The sequence below is a fragment of the Acomys minous genome (genome assembly GCF_964271855.1).
Source record: "Acomys minous genome assembly, chromosome: 14".
Classification (NCBI taxonomy): Eukaryota; Metazoa; Chordata; class Mammalia; order Rodentia; family Muridae; genus Acomys; species Acomys minous.
The window spans coordinates 82,398,159-82,414,453 of NC_140496.1; the positions used below are offsets into that span (position 1 = coordinate 82,398,159).

Consider the following 16,295-nt stretch of genomic DNA (forward strand, 5'->3'; position numbering starts at 1 on the left):
CAAATGAGCCACTCAACTGACAGCCCAATTGTACCCAATACCTACATATTCTGGATCTAGAACATGCTTTGTACCTAGTGCTGATCTGTCTACTTTGTTCAGCCACAAACTGAAATATCTGTTTGGTTGGATGGAGGGTACACATAAATTGGAGAGAGCCTATCACAAATCCTAGGTGCATGCCACTTCAAGTAACCAAAAAGTAGAACACGCCCACTACTTCACTGCCAAGATCATGCTGAGTTTCGTGCAATTTGCTATGAAACATCTACTCTACTGTTAGTTTTAGAGTCAATGAAGTTTTCATTAAAAGATAGAAGCATACAATACTTGTTAAAGTGAGACATTAGATGCCTTAATGGGCTTTATTTTCCAGAGTTTAACATGAACACAGGTAAGAAGATAGATTGATTGTGCATTCTAACTTGCTGCAGATGGGATATAGTGGATGGTGTGCTGGAGTAAAACACCTCAAGTGGCACACATGTGCACACATGTGCACAGACAGCTAGGTGATCTAAAAGCAATGTGTAGTTGTCATATCTCCTCCTTAGATTTCTTTTAGATCCCTTAACCCAAAGGTACCTTCATCCATGCCGTTAAGGATTTCATTCAGTTCATCTTCAGTGTATTCACAGAAATGCTCTTTCCAGCTGTCCCCATTTTCACTGCGCAGGACCACCAGCTCCCTCTCTTTTCCTCGAAGAGCCGCGAAGTGAGGAATCTCCACGATCACAGGCCTGACACAGCAAGGCAGAACACTCAGTGTGGACAGGATAACCAACCCCCAAGACAAGCAGCTCAACACTGTCTGTTGCAAAGTGACCTGGAATTCTGCTCATTCTGGGGACAGGGACACAGTGGGCCACCCTCCAGAGCCCATTGACTAACAGATAGTGGCAAGGTGGCACTCCACCTCAGGGGCACTGGTCTTCAAGTACATGCTGCTACCTTAAGCCAAATGATATTTCTCTGTGGGTGCATGTGGCATTCTGGAACTTCTCCTTTGATAAATGTAGGTGTAGCACATTTAACCAAAAGAAATGTACATGCATGTCTATGATGTATGCCGATCTCCTAAAACATGTTCTACAAGGTACAAAATGACAACATGAATTAAGAGAGAAAATGGCTCATACATTGCATAATTCAATGTGTTATAAATGAGATGTCAGGTAGATCATGTGTGCTAATGAGCCATGCACTTGTGGCTTTTGCTTGTCTTGTCTTCATTCATGAAAACAATAGGCATGTGCGCACAGTGTGGCCCTAATGAGCCACTCAGCCGACAGCCTGACAGTGCCCAATGCCTATTTCATTCAGGACCCAGAACATGCACTGTCCTGTGATTTTTAGGTCACATTCACCCTCAACATAGACAGAGGCTTTTCCATTTTTTTTGAGTCCAGGTTGCTTTGAGACAGACTCCAAACTCATCATAACGACACCGGAATTAGCACAGAGTACAACTAGGCAAATCTCATGCTTGAACGAAAATGAAGGTCACAGCACTTTAAGGGAGAAGATATAGAAACGTCACTCAAAAATAAAAGTCACATACCACAAGGGTCAGAAATGGTCCACTAGAGATAGGTAATACAGAGTTTAAATCATAGAGAGGGACATGTCATGGGTACAATGACAAGAAAGAGAAATCATATCGCAGAAAAAGGAGAAGAATGGGGGCCAGCAGCCATCAATTTGTTTCAAGTCGCTCCTACCCAAGGAATTTGGTTCCAGGAGGCCCCAGCTGAAGGATGCGGCTGACCAAACTTTCTCCCTCATTAAGTGGGGGAGGAGCCGTTGGCAGGTGAAGTTTACTGAGTACATCCAAAGCAGCAGTGAAAGAAAGAACAGAAGTAAGCTTCAGGTACCGTGTTCACAGAACCCCAGCATCACAGGGTGAAGTTTGACTTCACCCTGCTGTTGGTTCTGGCCCCCTCCATTGGTCACAAAGAGCGAGGAACCAGGAACTGAGACCCAGAGTGTACAATGGAGGTGTTTCTGTGCCGGGGAAGCACATGGCTGTCAACTCGGTTCCTATTTAGGTTCACTGCCAGGGCACTAGCCAAAAACAGAGGGGGAAAAAAAATTGGTCTCCAGGGAAGACAAAACTGTTGGGAATATACAAAAAAAACTCTGTATGGCAGCCAGTCGTTTTCATAGATATTCCTCAACAGATTTGAAGTTTGTTAGAAAGCCTACAACTAGCTGAGCGGGAGGGAGTTGGGCTTTGTACTGAACGTCACAAGACTCCAACTATAGTGACATTTTTCTGATGCAACCCAGAACTTCACGGGCTCCTTCCAAAGCTCGGCCTGATAAGAGGTAGGACAGGTGGATTCTTCTGGCAAGTAGCAACACATCCCCTTTCAGGCATGAGTGTAATTTGGGGCAACTTGTCAACAATTTGCCCCAAATTACAGGCTTTAGAACATTTCAAGAGTTCTAAAGCAAGAAACTCTCTCTCCAGGATGACCCTGACAACAATCAAAAGGAATCCTGATTAGTGAGATTTTTCTCTCACTTTTAAGCACCAAGACTTAAAGACAATTGATTTGTTTCAAGATGATTTGAATCGTGTCCCCCTCCAAAGTTTTCATTATTTTGTCACTGTTCAGTGGTAGATTTTTAGCTCTTGACACTCTGAGGTGCTACTTTGTATGACAGCAGCCTTACAGACAGTCCGAAGAAGGAAGAAATGCTAATTTCTGATCAAAATTGCCAAAGTGAGCATGGTAGATGTGATTTCAGTATTTCCATCTTACATTGCGGCTTAAACGCTCAAAGTGGCAATTTTGATAGCAGGGAAAAAATAAATCATTTAAATTAATTTTTAGATATTCACTGAAGGCAACACTGTCATCCAAAGGGAAGGTGACCATTGGATTCATAACCACGCAAGGCATTATATTTATGTTTCAAAGAGCACATTTTTTTCTTTATACTGTGCCTCTTAGTATCAGACAACAAACAGAAATACCTACCAATGCCAAAAAAATCATAGTTATTCCATTGGGAATCTGGCAGCTATCCCATCATCCAAGAGGAAAAGGCACTAGCAATGTACATGTTTAACTCAGTGACGCCTGACCAGGGGAAGTGTGCAAGTGAATCAAGGATCTGTTTCCAGTTTTAAATATGTCACAGAAGCCAGCCTTTTTCCAAAATGGCTTGACGTACCTTTGGCGTTCCATCCCATTGATCTTGGGTACAGGGCACAAGCCCATCGGAGACTAAGTAGGAGGCTTATGGGAAATCCTTACCCAAGGAACTGAGCTCCAGAAGGTCCGACTTCAATCAGGCGGCTGGCAAGGCCTTCTCCTTCCACCATTGGTGGCATCGTTGCCAATCTGTGGCGTTTCACCAGGCGGCAGGTGACTCGAGTTGGGGCTGTGCATTTCCGAGGTGGGATAATGATCCTAAGCCCATTGTGTCTGCACCCACGCATGGCACCGCCACGGGCATCCACCATAAAACTGACCAGGAAGCTGAAAATTGAAATAGAAGATTAGCCATGCATCAAAGAAATACAGCAAAAAACACACTTTGTGAAGTTAGCTTTTTCTATACTGTTTACTTTCTTCTGAGAACAATTCTTTTAAATGTGAGTACCTTGTGGGAAAAATTTGTAAGTTTATAAATATCTATATTTTTTATTATTTATTTTTAAAATGTTCTGTATAATGCTCGTATGCTACTGAAGAATAATTCCAATTTTTGTTTTAAATGGAAATTGCACAGAGCATGGCAAGCCTTTTGTCCCCTATATAATCTGTGTTCAAATAGCACAAGGCTAGACCATACAGGAGAGACTCGATGGCATATGTTTTAAATTAATTGAACTTAACATTTCAAGATTACATCTGTCTATCTCATCTTAGTGTAATCTCATGACTGAAAAAAAAAAACAACCTTACAGATCTCTTCTCAAGGCCAAATCTCTGCCAACGTGTCCTGCACCCAATTGTTATTCCCAGGATGCAGATTTTTAACTGCTTACAAAATGGAAAAATGGTTTTGAATAAAGCCAACTGATTTTCTGGTTAAAGCGGTGTCTGCACTTGTAGAGGGTCCCTGTGCTCAGCCATTCTAACTGAAATAGAGGGTGGATGTCAGAAAGAAACAGAAGCCCCTTTAGTTCTGTGTCTGAGGGGCAAGCCCAGCGTGGGCAACCGGGGCGCGTGCCCGAGGTCGTCCTTGCACATCTCTGTGACTTTTGCTTCTTGATTGCTCATTGATCATGACAAAAAGAATGGTGCTCTCAGATGGCGCACGCTGTTGAGTTGCCAAGAGAAAGTACTTAAACTCTCAGGGTTCTTTGGAGCGGGGGAGGGGTGGCCACAAACCCTGGAGAAGCTCAGCTAGAACGCATGTTACATCATTAGTTATGACACTCACCAAGGCCTCTTGGGCGGGCACCTCCTACAGGAGCAAAAATTAAATAACACAACAATCTAATCATCGTGTACACGTACACAAGGACAAGGATGGACAGTTTATAAGCTCTTCCCCAGTCACTCTAGTGTCCTCCTATTTTTTTTTTTTGTTGCATTTACAAAGGTTTTACAACAACAAAATGAAAGCAACATATAGGTGTTTCATAGATCTACTGACAGCCGTACCGGGTCAGATCCACACACCTAGATGTTGCTTCCAATGACAACACTGAAAACATTTGAAAGGTATTCCATCAAAGTAAGTTGTGGGGTAGAAACACAGTACATTTATGTTATTTTTAGGCGGGTGAAAGATCATAGCATCCTCTTTGCAGCAGAACACAGAATGCATTAGACATGCCATTAAACAGAAAACCTGTTACTAGTAAGAGAAACGGGTGCAGCGGGTCGCAGAGTACCCTCGGAAGCATGTCATGCAACACGAAACCACAGGAGGCGCAGTTCTCCCTCATGCAGGAGCCAGGCTTGGCCTACCATTCTCCCTTAGCTGCAGAGTTTCAAGAGGGGCAGCAGCTGCGACGTACAAGCAACAGTTCATAAGGCATGGACTGTTGACATTCCGGATGCCACTAAAGCCACACTGAGAAAAAGGTGGCAGCTTTTCTTACTTTTAGCCTTTAAATATGAATTCTTAAATGTTTGCTTTCTGACTTTCAACATACCCGTTCATTCAAAAGAAAAATAAAAAAAAAAGGACTGGAAATACTTCCAGATGAACCAGCAGATCTTTCTTTTGTTATTCTTATTTGAGTACACTTACACTGATTTCATTTAAAAGTTAAAAAAAAAAAGTCACGGTTTCAACTGACAGTGTTTCCAAACTCACTGCAATATTTCTGACTTCGTGATACATAACATTAACTCCTCCTTCCTCGCTCATCAATTTTTTTTGAGAGAGGGTCTCAAGTAGTAGAGGCCAGCCTTAAAATGTCTACGTTTGTCCCTTGCACTTGGGACCTCCTGCCTTCACCTCCCAAGCTCTGTGATCATAAATGTGTCATCATCATTATCACACCTAGGCAGTTTTTGTGACTCTTGATTACTGTGACCAAGGATAATGGGCGCTGAAAGTAGAAGGCAACTAGTATTTATTACATGTGGGACTAATATTACATGTCCGCTTAATGCTATGAACCCTCGCCGCATCTACGCCGTTGGAAGGAAGTTATGAAGTATCTGCCTCATGTCCCAGGCCGCTATATTTCTGTGCTATTATTCCAGTGACGGCCTTTAGCCTGCAGGATATCATTCTTCGCCCTCAAAGAGCCTGTAGGGTACTCTGGTGGCCTTTCCTCAAAACAGCAAGTCAGCTGTCTTATGTCCTTGACATAACTTATTACTTTCTCTGGTGTGGTGCCACGGAAGCCCTCTCTTTGTTTTACTTCCTCCCTGACTTCTGCTTCCATGATCCTTTGGTGCGATCTCTGCTACCCTCCCACAGATGTCAGGAGCCAGGCCAAGAATCTCACACTCTAAGCCACGAAGTCACTCTATGTCTTCATCTTTCGCTTGGACCTGCTAACTTCCTTGGTCAAAGATGCATGGCCTGTCAAGCTCATCAAGGTGTCATCTAAGGGCTGTAACAGCAGTGGCCACAGTCTCAGCCCCCTTGTACCTAGTGCAGTATGGGTACAGCACACAGTAGGGAGTCAAGAGTACGTTTTGAATAGATAAATGAATGTAAGATCTAGAAGGCAAGCTATAGCCAATTGTGTGTGTGTGTGTTTACATGGAGCACAGAGTGTAAGGCTAGAGGGGAGTCTTTGGTGAAAGACCAGTTGTTACAATCAGGACTCACTCAAATCCCTACACTCAGATACAGCAAGGCAGCTGGAAAGGACCGTGTCTAATTCTAAAGAGTCTACTGCATATATTTATGCTGAGCTGAGAGAGCTGTGTATTTATTTCTCTGGGTAGAAGATTAGTAGGAAAATATGAAAACTATGAGTTTGAATCTAACAAGATAATAATTTTAAAAAAATGATTTCCTCAAGACTGTGTGAGGAAAGACAGACAAAAGATAAATCAAAATAACAGAACCTAAGGACTCACACAGCCCACAGATGCTCTTCCCAGCAATCAGCCCTCTCTCACCATGGATCCAGGAAATAGTCCTGAGTATTGATTGAGTCAGGTGCAAGGCAAATTGGAAGAAGTGAGTGGGCAATATGCGTAATTCAGGGGGAAAACAGCAAATTTATGGAGAGGGTAAGTAAGCCTAGGTACCTTCCCAAGTAACTGAAGAGATGACATAGGCTAACTGACAATTGTAAACTCAAGTGAAGATATTTCCCTTAGAAAAGAGAGAGAACAAAAAGTAAAACTGAAAGTTGTCAAGGATAAGAAAGGGCAGGAAAAAACAAAACAACTGTCACTAGTCAGAAGGAAAACAGATCTCAGCCTAGCTGTATATCAGTCTAGCCAAATTTGACTCATAATGCAATTATCAAATGACCAATACAGACCAAACTTAACTGTATACTCTCACAGCCTCTCCTGCATCTAGAAAGAGTAGGAGAACCAGAGACTGGATGGCGTAGCTGGATTCTGATGAGGTCTACTGGTAAGGCCAGCAAGCTAACACATCAGTCCCAACAGTTTCTAGCACAAAACTGGAGAAGTGTTTGAAGATTTTCATCAGAAGTGTCAGAGTGCCAAAAGGTGCCACTACCTGCATGGCTAAGGGGATTAGGAGCCAGTTACTGTGCAGTGTATAAAGCCACTGCCAATGTTGCAGGAGCCTTCTTACTGTAGGGACGTGGGGAAAGGAGAAAGGATGAAAGAGGGACTCCTGAGCTGGGTCAGCTCGCCTGTGGGAGTGACCTGAATGGCTACGACTCTCTCACATTTGGAGAACGTTAGAAATGAGACTGTGATTCCCTGCAAATAGCAAATAGAGACAGATGAAAAGAACGGAAGGAAACGTAAGAAGGCAGCTATGTGTAAAAGAGATGAGATGTGGGCAGAAGCTCAGCTCTGCAGCCTGGAGTGTGAGGTGGAAGCCCCTTGGTCCCTGGTAGCATGCCCTGCCACCATTTACAGCTGTGTGTGTGTGTGTGTGTGTGTGTGTGTGTGTGTGTGTGTGTGTGTGGTGGGGGGGGCAGGAGGAAGCCTTGTGTGAGTAGAGAACACAGATGCAACAAGTGGCTGTGACCATCATCTTTTTTCCCTGCCTTTTTATCTTTTAAGTGTCATGATCATTAAAATATGTCATAGATGACCTAAAACAGTGGAAAATAACTTATTGAGAACCTTCAAAGAACTCACATTTGTGCTAAGGAGCTTAATGTTATCAATAAAGTTTCGACTGCACTGTGAAACTGATTATTAAGTTGGATGAGAGAAGGCTGTTACTATAGCAAAGGCTTCTGTGGTACCTCGCTCTTTCCAGGTGTAGGCTTATCTCTGTTTTGAACTATTTCTGTAACCACAGTCAAGTAACTTAGCATTTTGTTAACTCTTAATGCCTAGCCTAATCAGACAAACTACTTAAATGTTTGGTTTTGGATGTTCTGGAAAAATCCCTGATTGAAAAGCAAACTGTTATTACTCCAGTAAATATAGTTTTTTAACCCATTAAATAGATACTTTGCTGAAAACGTGTAGGCATACTTCGTTAGACATCGACTTAAGACTACACAGGGGGAAAAATGACCAGAGGACATTGGTTCTGATGCACCTGACTCTTCAAATGACAGCAGTCATGCAAAGTAGAAACTCTGAAGTTTTCTAAATTGTGAAATACAATGTTGTCACAATTTAAAAAGAAATAAAAGCAAACGCGATTCACTTTTATTAGGCAGGACTTGCCAATAAATATGCAATTTGATTAGCTAGACGGATACATGCTTCTGAGGAGGCAGCAGAAAACAAGGATTTGGACTTTAGAGAACTGTACTGTCCACCCCTAAAGTTATTGATACTTAAAATTTCCATATTTAATTCATCTAGGACCATGGACTGGGAACAGGGAGGAGACTGCAGCATTCGGAGTTAGTCACTTGGTGAAAGACAAGAGAAAAGATTCCTCAGGGTGCTTCAGTGATGCTGTGTTCACAGCAGAGGGCCTGACATCCATTTGGCCTCTGTCGTGGTGCTGTTTGGAACCACACCAGAGCTTTCTCCACATCACTCCCCAGTCCCTCCCTAGTTCTCCAAATCCCACTAACTAAAACATGGATAAGAAATGACACTGAAAAGGATGACTCAAATTTGTTTAGATTACGCAATCATTATTTACCAATCCCTGTGCTCAGGAACAGAGATACAACATTTAGGGTATGCTTGAGAAAAGGTAAAAAGATGAATATGGCTTTAAAAATGAAAATATAAAATTGTCTTATTTATAGAGCGATAATCCACGTTATCATAATGGATGGCCCCAGAACAAAAAAAAAAAAAAATACTATAATCAGCAGCCCAAAAGGAACTTTAAAAATAACTTCATCTAAATAACATAGAATACTTGCTATATTTAGAATGTGGACAGGTCATTCCATAGTGCAATTTCCAAAATATCAAAAGGTTGATCTTAAAACAGAGCTAGCAAAGAAATGCACTATTAATAAGCCCTTAGCCTTTGGCTCACCTAGAATATAGTAAGATGAAAGCAAAGCAAAGCAAAGGTCTGATTGCTACTGAAAATCACAACCTTTAATAAAGCTTCAAAATAGCTCCACCGCTTGCATACTTAATGGAAACATAAGTATTCTGTTGGATGTAGCATTTTTCCCCACAAAAGAAGCTGAGATGTGGAGGCCATGACAAGACAGGAGTCCATTTTAATTTTGGCCTAGCTAACCTAATACCTACTGGCACTAAATATACCCACTTTCCCTTTACAGGGAAAGAGAAAGTGAGCAATGGCCTCGATTTGGAGAACGTAAGCCTCTGTAAATGTTTCTCTAGACATCATCAACACTAAAGCATCCTGAGATGGGACATGTGCAAAAGGAGATGGAGAAGGAGAGGGGAACAGGGAACATGTTCAGAGAAGGAATTACGCAGAGGTTCACCTGCTGTTGTCACGATCAAGACATGGAGAGGCGCGGCTGCAACAGAATAGATACTTTAGCACGGAGAAAGAGTGGATAAGTGAAATATAAAGAATGAAATCAGATGTGACTTTGATTGAAATAGTTAACTCAGTATATACCAACACAGTATTCACTTGGGGGGGTGGGCGTAGAAAAGATGGAAATACAAGTAAGATATCACTCTATGCAACTATAACAGAGATGTCACTCTGCATACACTTAGAAAAGAACAAACTTTGGGGCATTTCCGGCTCATGCCAGTTTAGGAACCTGGACAAGTTACATCATCACCAGATACGGAAGTGAAGCCTTGGTTAGCGCTGGCTCATGGGGACACTTACCAAACTAGAAACTAGAAAACACCAAGTGACATTAGAAAGATCAATATCAAGGCTCGTTTTGATTCAACTGCTGTCCACTGGTAATTCCTCTAAAAAAATTTTAAGATAAGGTAGTTGTCTCTTGGGCCACAGCAGAAGAACCACAACACAGGGAAGACATAACTTGGAGGATAAATTCTGCGACAGATATAGCCTAAAGTTCATGGCAGAGTAGGTAACGTGAATCACCTACTACCACGCAAAAAAAAAATCTATGCAAACTTGGTCTCAGTGCCTTTCCCCAGGACATCGCTGCCTATTTTAAGCATCATGATCTTCCTGCCCAGCTTAACCTCTAATCCCACTTTATAGCCCCGTTCTTCACTATTACTCAAACCATCAGTCTGTGCTTCCTTAACCCTGTGGGGTTTCATAATGTTCTAATGTTTGCTAACATATACAAGTATATTTGTTCAATGAACCAGAAATCCAGTCTTCTAGGACAGCTAATTTGTTACTTTATACAACAATTTTCTCCATCAGAAAAAAATTAGCCTTCATGGATCTAAAAGAACTCCCAGAATATTTCAAGAAATATAAACAACTAAATTAAATACTGGAAGTACTCCGGCAAGCATTTATGTTATGTTGTCCCATACAAAAGACACATGGCTGCCTAACATGTCAAACATTCTGTGATTTGAGCAAACATCTTTATGTTTGCATATATCTTTTGTGTCTTTATTTTTTTTTAATGTAGTATCAGGTTCACACAAAATTGTCTTCAGCATATTTTAAAAGATCACTTTCTTGTGGCTTTATTTTACTGTGGCATATCCTAACACCACATGAGTTGGTATTCAACAGCATTTGCCTATAGTTAATATAGTAAAGAAACTTTCGGAATAAAAATATATAATGTGAGCTACAAAACTAGCTATTGGTAGAAACCGCCTTACATCAGCCAATTCATTAAATATACATACAATTAAGAAATTTGAAAGTCACATTTTTGCACAAATTACTGGTATGGCCTTTATTGGGAGCTTCTAAGAATAGATGTTTATTGGATTTGTTATGAGTCAGTTAGGCAACTCAAATAATCACAAAAAAGTCAAGACTATCATTTGTCCAGATCCTAGCTGTTGTCTACAGAGAAAGACAAGTTTGATCATTGACCAGTCCTCCTCTGCTAAGAGCATCTTTTAAAACATGAAGTAGGGCAGGGGACAGGGGAGGAGAGTAAACCATCACTTTTGATTATTGGTAGAAGTTGCAGCTTGAAGTTAAGACAGCATTGGATTTAATGCAGCATTATTCTCACCCACATATTGCAGATAGTCACAAGCTCTCTTCACTATCCCCTCACCAAAAAGTAACCTTTTCCTGGATGTTAGGTGAATTAAAACTCAGATTCTTGAAAATTATCTGGCAGCTACAACTTAGGAATCTGGTATATGAATGCGTGGGATAATAAGTCAGTTTTACAACATATGATGAATATTGCTCATATATATTAATATGAATGCCACTCTCGAACATCGCAGCCCTCAGAATCCTTGAGCTTTCAAGGGCAATTTCCCCTCTCCTTAGAGTCATCTGCCACACTGTGAATGCTCCACCACTACAGCAGAGACACCAATAGATGAGCTAACATAGAAACAAGCCCATGTTGCCATCATAGACTGAATACAGTTAAGTTCAGAAAACTCAGGCACATTTTGTTTGGCTGATTTGGAGTTTGTGAGAAATGTGGAATGGGACTAGGGAGAACGTGAAAATAGTAATAAGCTATATTCTGCTAAGTTCTTATTGTTTCTGGGCAAAACATAATGATGCTAAAAGTATTTACTCCTTAAAACTCCCCATTGGAATAAATTTATAACACTCACTTTAGAGGTAAGTAAATAAAAAGTCAGCTTCCTCTCCGCCATGGGGTCTTTTGATTTCACTGAACACTACCTAGAAGTGTTCCTTGAAGGAATGGTGCTAGATTTAATTTTCCTTAACAGCTGACACAGTGTTTAGTGCTTGGTAGAGTCTGCCAAATGTTTGAAGAATTAAGGTGCAAGTGGGTACAAGAAGTAAAGAACATTCCAGAGAACCGAGCAGGTACTACTTTCCCCGGCTGAGCCAAGTTTTTCCCTTTCTAACAGTTTCAGTGACCTGAACTCATAGGAGCACCAATGTCAGAAGCCCCAGAACAGAGAAGCTGATATACCTGGCATGTACATCAATGCGTCTAATGATTTATTTTTATTTTATATGCATTGGTGTTTTGCCTGCAGATATGCCTGAGGGAGGGTCTCAGGTACCCTGGAACTGGAATTACAGATGATTGCAGGCTGCTATGTGGGTGCTGCCTGGACTTGAACCCAGGTCCTTTGGAAGAGAAGACAGGGCTTTTTAACTCCTGAGGCATCTCTGCAGCCCTGGACATCAATGTCTTTAAAGCCCCCATAGTGATTTGAATGTACAGCCAGTGTTGAGTAACTAAGAGTCAGTATAATCAACATTTGGAACTCAGAAAAGTTGGTTTACTGCAGACCAATTTTTATAGGTTTCTTTCTTTATTTTCTTTTAGAGGTATATATCTTGACTGACCAGTATTTAACTGTTGGATGCTGATGGTCCATTACCAGTATCCAACCACAATAAAGTGACCGCTAGCTAGTCATTATACCCATAGGTGTAATTTAGTTTGGTAAAATAGACTGGATATTAATGCACATTAAAGTTTAAGAATTCCCTTTTAAGAGTAATAAGCAACTTTAAAAAAAGAGTAATAATTGAGTTGAAAAACAAAGTATTGATGTAACACTCACTCTTTAAAAAAAAAAACCCAGCCATTGGTAGTTAGTTACATTCACCTAAAACCGTGTCTTATTTTGTGGTGTATGTAACATCTGGATCTTTATCCACTACCCTCAGCCATCCAGGTCCAGACCTCCTCTCTCTCTTACTCATCACATGGGACCTCAGTAGCAGAAGACAATAGGTTTTGACCAATTTATAATAGAGATTTTAATTATTCCATTTTACATTAAAAATACTTAATTAAATTTGAATGGAGTTTAATTTTCTTAATTCTTCTGAGCAAATCTTGGTGGGCCAAGAACTAGATATAGTTATTTAACAAGGAAAACAAGTTGTTTATTTTTAATATCTAATTTTATATTCTATGATGTTCAGTATTATTAGACTAAAAATTCCAAAATGTTTACAGTATCAGGAGCCACTTCCCTGGAAGGAGGCGATTTTAAAACAGTAAGGACAAGAAAGATCCCACTGCTCAAAACAGTTATGCGGATTATACATAAGGAGCTTGGGATAACTTAAACCCAAGCATTCCATTTTAAGGTAAAGTATGGTAGAAATTTCACTTAAAAGGAAATGTATGAGAACTTATATACAATCATATAATATTGCTAAAACATAAGAGCAAAAAATTAAAAAAGCATTACATTTAATTTTTAAAAATGTGTCTATACTTCATTAACATCCCAAGGAAAGCTTTAGGAATGCTGGGGAGAACTGCGCAAAGTCTGATTTTAACTTTTAAGTAGTAATAAACAGGAGTGTTCCGAATGCACTCGGTGTCCTTCATAGGGTGTGCATGCTCTCTATGAAGGCCGTTGAGGAGACAGCTGAGATGAATCCCGGCTGTGAGCTTCTCTTTTTACTCATATCCCTACTCAAGTGCACGGATCCATCTGCGTATGTCTGTGACTCGGACTCCCATAACCTAAAGTGCATAGGTATATGAGGAAAGGCATTTATTTCAAAGGCCAGTTGGTTAATCTTAGCAGATTGAAACTTTCAAGCAGCTGGCCCAGCCTCTTTCTTAACAGACAGTTTTAAGGTCTGCGCATGAAAAGTAAGGAGGTGACCAGCATGTTTTGTCAGTTAGCAAACTGTGGGCTACACGTTATTTTAAAACAGTAGTTTTGCATACTGAATTCAACCTCATTTTGCGGTCTCGCTGGCGCAGCCGGAGCCATGTTGGAAAAAGCAACGTTATTCACAAGTTAAAACAAAGGTCACCTCCTCCGTAAGCTAACCGTCCACTAAAGCAACTGGACAAAGCTGTGACTTTTCACATCTCTTTTTACCTCTTGATCCGGATACATAATATTGATTCACTCACCCTGAATGAATAGGGCTGGAAGAAAGAGCCACGTTGTCTAAGTTCTCGGTGCCCCAGCTCAGACGATAAGAATTCCTTTCTGCCTCCTTGGCTAGAGCTGACACCTAGACACAAAGAACAGTTCATCTAATGAAAAAAAAAAAGAGGCTGCAAAATTCAATCAAAATACAAGGACTTTGGAAAAAGCACAACACAAAAGGTGCTGTGACTCAGAAAAAATTTTCACTTAAAGAACATAAGACAAATCATCTGAAACAAATCTCTTATAGTGCATTTCCCTTTTAAGTTATACAAGGATTTTGAAGAGTTCTATTTTGAAGAGAACCACTGCTATCTATTTCTCTACATCCAATCAGTCAAGAGTAATAAAATTATGCCTAAAATTAAAAGATTCTAAAGTAGACCATAACCTTTTCTTATAGCCACCTTAAATATTACAACAAATTGTATTTCACAAGGTACCATTCATCTTACACACATGTCCTGTTTCTTTTTTTTTTTCTCATAGTGGAGACATTATTCATAAATACGTATATAAAATCTCCAGGTAAAAACACAATATGACTTTTAAAAAGAAACACTATTACTTTAGAAAAAAGTACTTGGTGAAAAAAATCAATTGATAGTATTCATATTATAAGACACTCTCAAAGCTCTCAATCCTTTTTTTTTTTTAATTGTTAAGAGTACATTTCGATTTTTATTGTTCCTTTTTCTCTCTCACTCTCAACTCCCACGCCCAAGCAGTTTCCTCAGGATATTTGTGGTATTAGGACATAGGAAAAAAGCTGTCCAGAAAGCAGACACGAAGGCAGAAAGTCATGTACCTGGTGGCTGGGGATCACAACCGTGTCGTCAATCATGGCATTGTCCCTCAGGTACGACGCGTGGCTCAGAGTGTGAGACCTGTCGGAACTGAAGGAGCGGAGGCTGGTAGGTTGGCAGGAGGTCATGGTCATATACCAACAGCGGTGGAGGGTTGGGAAGATGAAATGAGCCGAGCAGGAGAGTGAAAAAAGCGTGCTATTAGCTAACAGTGCAACTTCCAGGGGGACACAGGTCTCAGAGTGGCCCTACCCAACAGCTAAAACACACCCTCAGACTGTGCTTAACACTGAACGGCAAGGGCACAAGGGAATCCACAAGCTGAATTCGATACTCTTAATCTGATTCGTCTTCTTTGCAGAAATGGTTGAAACCAGCAACTGTCACTTGTTTGCCAGTAAAAGAAAATTTACACAGGCAGTAAGCCTTAAATCTGTTTTAAATAACCTCCCTGCGGCAGTGGGAAAAGGTTTGGTGGAAGGCAGATAGGGCTCAGGGAGCAAAAGCGGAATGAAAAGGCAGGTTTCGGTTTTTGCCCTTTATTTCTATCCTCTTCCTGCGCCTCTTTCTCTTCCTCTCTACACTGTGAATGGCTGGATGTCAGTGTGCTCCCCTGGAAGGTACAGAGTGAGACAACTGTGGCCAGATGCGCGCTTCCTGTGGAAGGGGAGTTCCTCTTGTTTATCTCCGGTGAGTGCAGCAGTGCTGTTATTGCAGAGGAGAGCAGTGTCCCCCTTGCATGGCCTGTGTGTAGTGCAGGAAGCCCTGAGGAGTGGTGGTTGCCATGAGGATGAGAGGCAAGAGCAGGAGGGACTCGGCATTAGCCCAGAACAGACACACACCAACACAGGGACAAATCACCAACAGACACTGACCAAAAGCAATGATGGGCTTCAAAAGGCAATTTTTGATAAATCTGAACTTTGTTATTTTGAATTACAGACTCAAATGCAATGGACAATAAGTTGGCCTTTGCATAACTCTAATCAATCTGTACAATCTAATGACATTGTATCGGTGTGATTTTTTTCCTGTTTTCTTGAGACAGAGTCTTACTACACCACCTTAGGCTGGTCTGGAACTCACTAAGTAGCCCAGGCTGGCCTTGACCCCACGTGTTTGTCCTGCCTCAGTCTCCCAAGTGCTGGGATTACAGTTCTGAGCCACCATGCTTAGCTTATAGATTGATATTTTAAATAGTGTATCATATATACATTTTATGCACAGTCTATGAGTTAACCAATTGTATTCAAACTATTAGCCAAAAACCACAAATGGGTAAAACAGACATAAGAAAGCTTTTATAAAATTATAGAAGCAAACTATAATTTACTTTCACCCAGCAGATATTGGACAATGAAACACTGTATGAAGTGAATTATGGACAGAATGGAAAACTAACATTAAGTTAATTAAATGGAAAGGTAAGATGGATTTGTAGAAACGGTTTCCTATTGCCAATGCACCAAATTTTGTAAGCCATGTGCCCTGATTCATATGAGGTGTC

The 16,295-nt window shown here is 40.8% G+C and overlaps 1 protein-coding gene across 47 annotated transcripts in view; it reads right to left on the reverse strand.

The window, feature by feature from the left end:
• ANK2 (ankyrin 2) overlaps positions 1-16,295 on the reverse strand; it is a 574,434-nt gene that overhangs the window by 41,616 nt on the left and 516,523 nt on the right. For 14 of the 47 annotated variants that reach the window (XM_084755448.1, XM_084755450.1, XM_084755409.1 and 11 more), the window contains 6 exons: positions 14,791-14,893; positions 13,964-14,067; positions 9,476-9,511; positions 3,267-3,491; positions 1,722-1,820; positions 586-740 (listed from right to left, as the gene is read on the reverse strand). In XM_084755448.1, coding sequence (XP_084611574.1) covers positions 586-740; positions 1,722-1,820; positions 3,267-3,491; positions 9,476-9,511; positions 13,964-14,067; positions 14,791-14,893 — 722 coding nt within the window. The remainder of the gene's footprint in view (positions 1-585; positions 741-1,721; positions 1,821-3,266; positions 3,492-9,475; positions 9,512-13,963; positions 14,068-14,790; positions 14,894-16,295) is intronic. The other 33 variants (XM_084755438.1, XM_084755427.1, XM_084755443.1 and 30 more) reach the window with 5 other exon arrangements.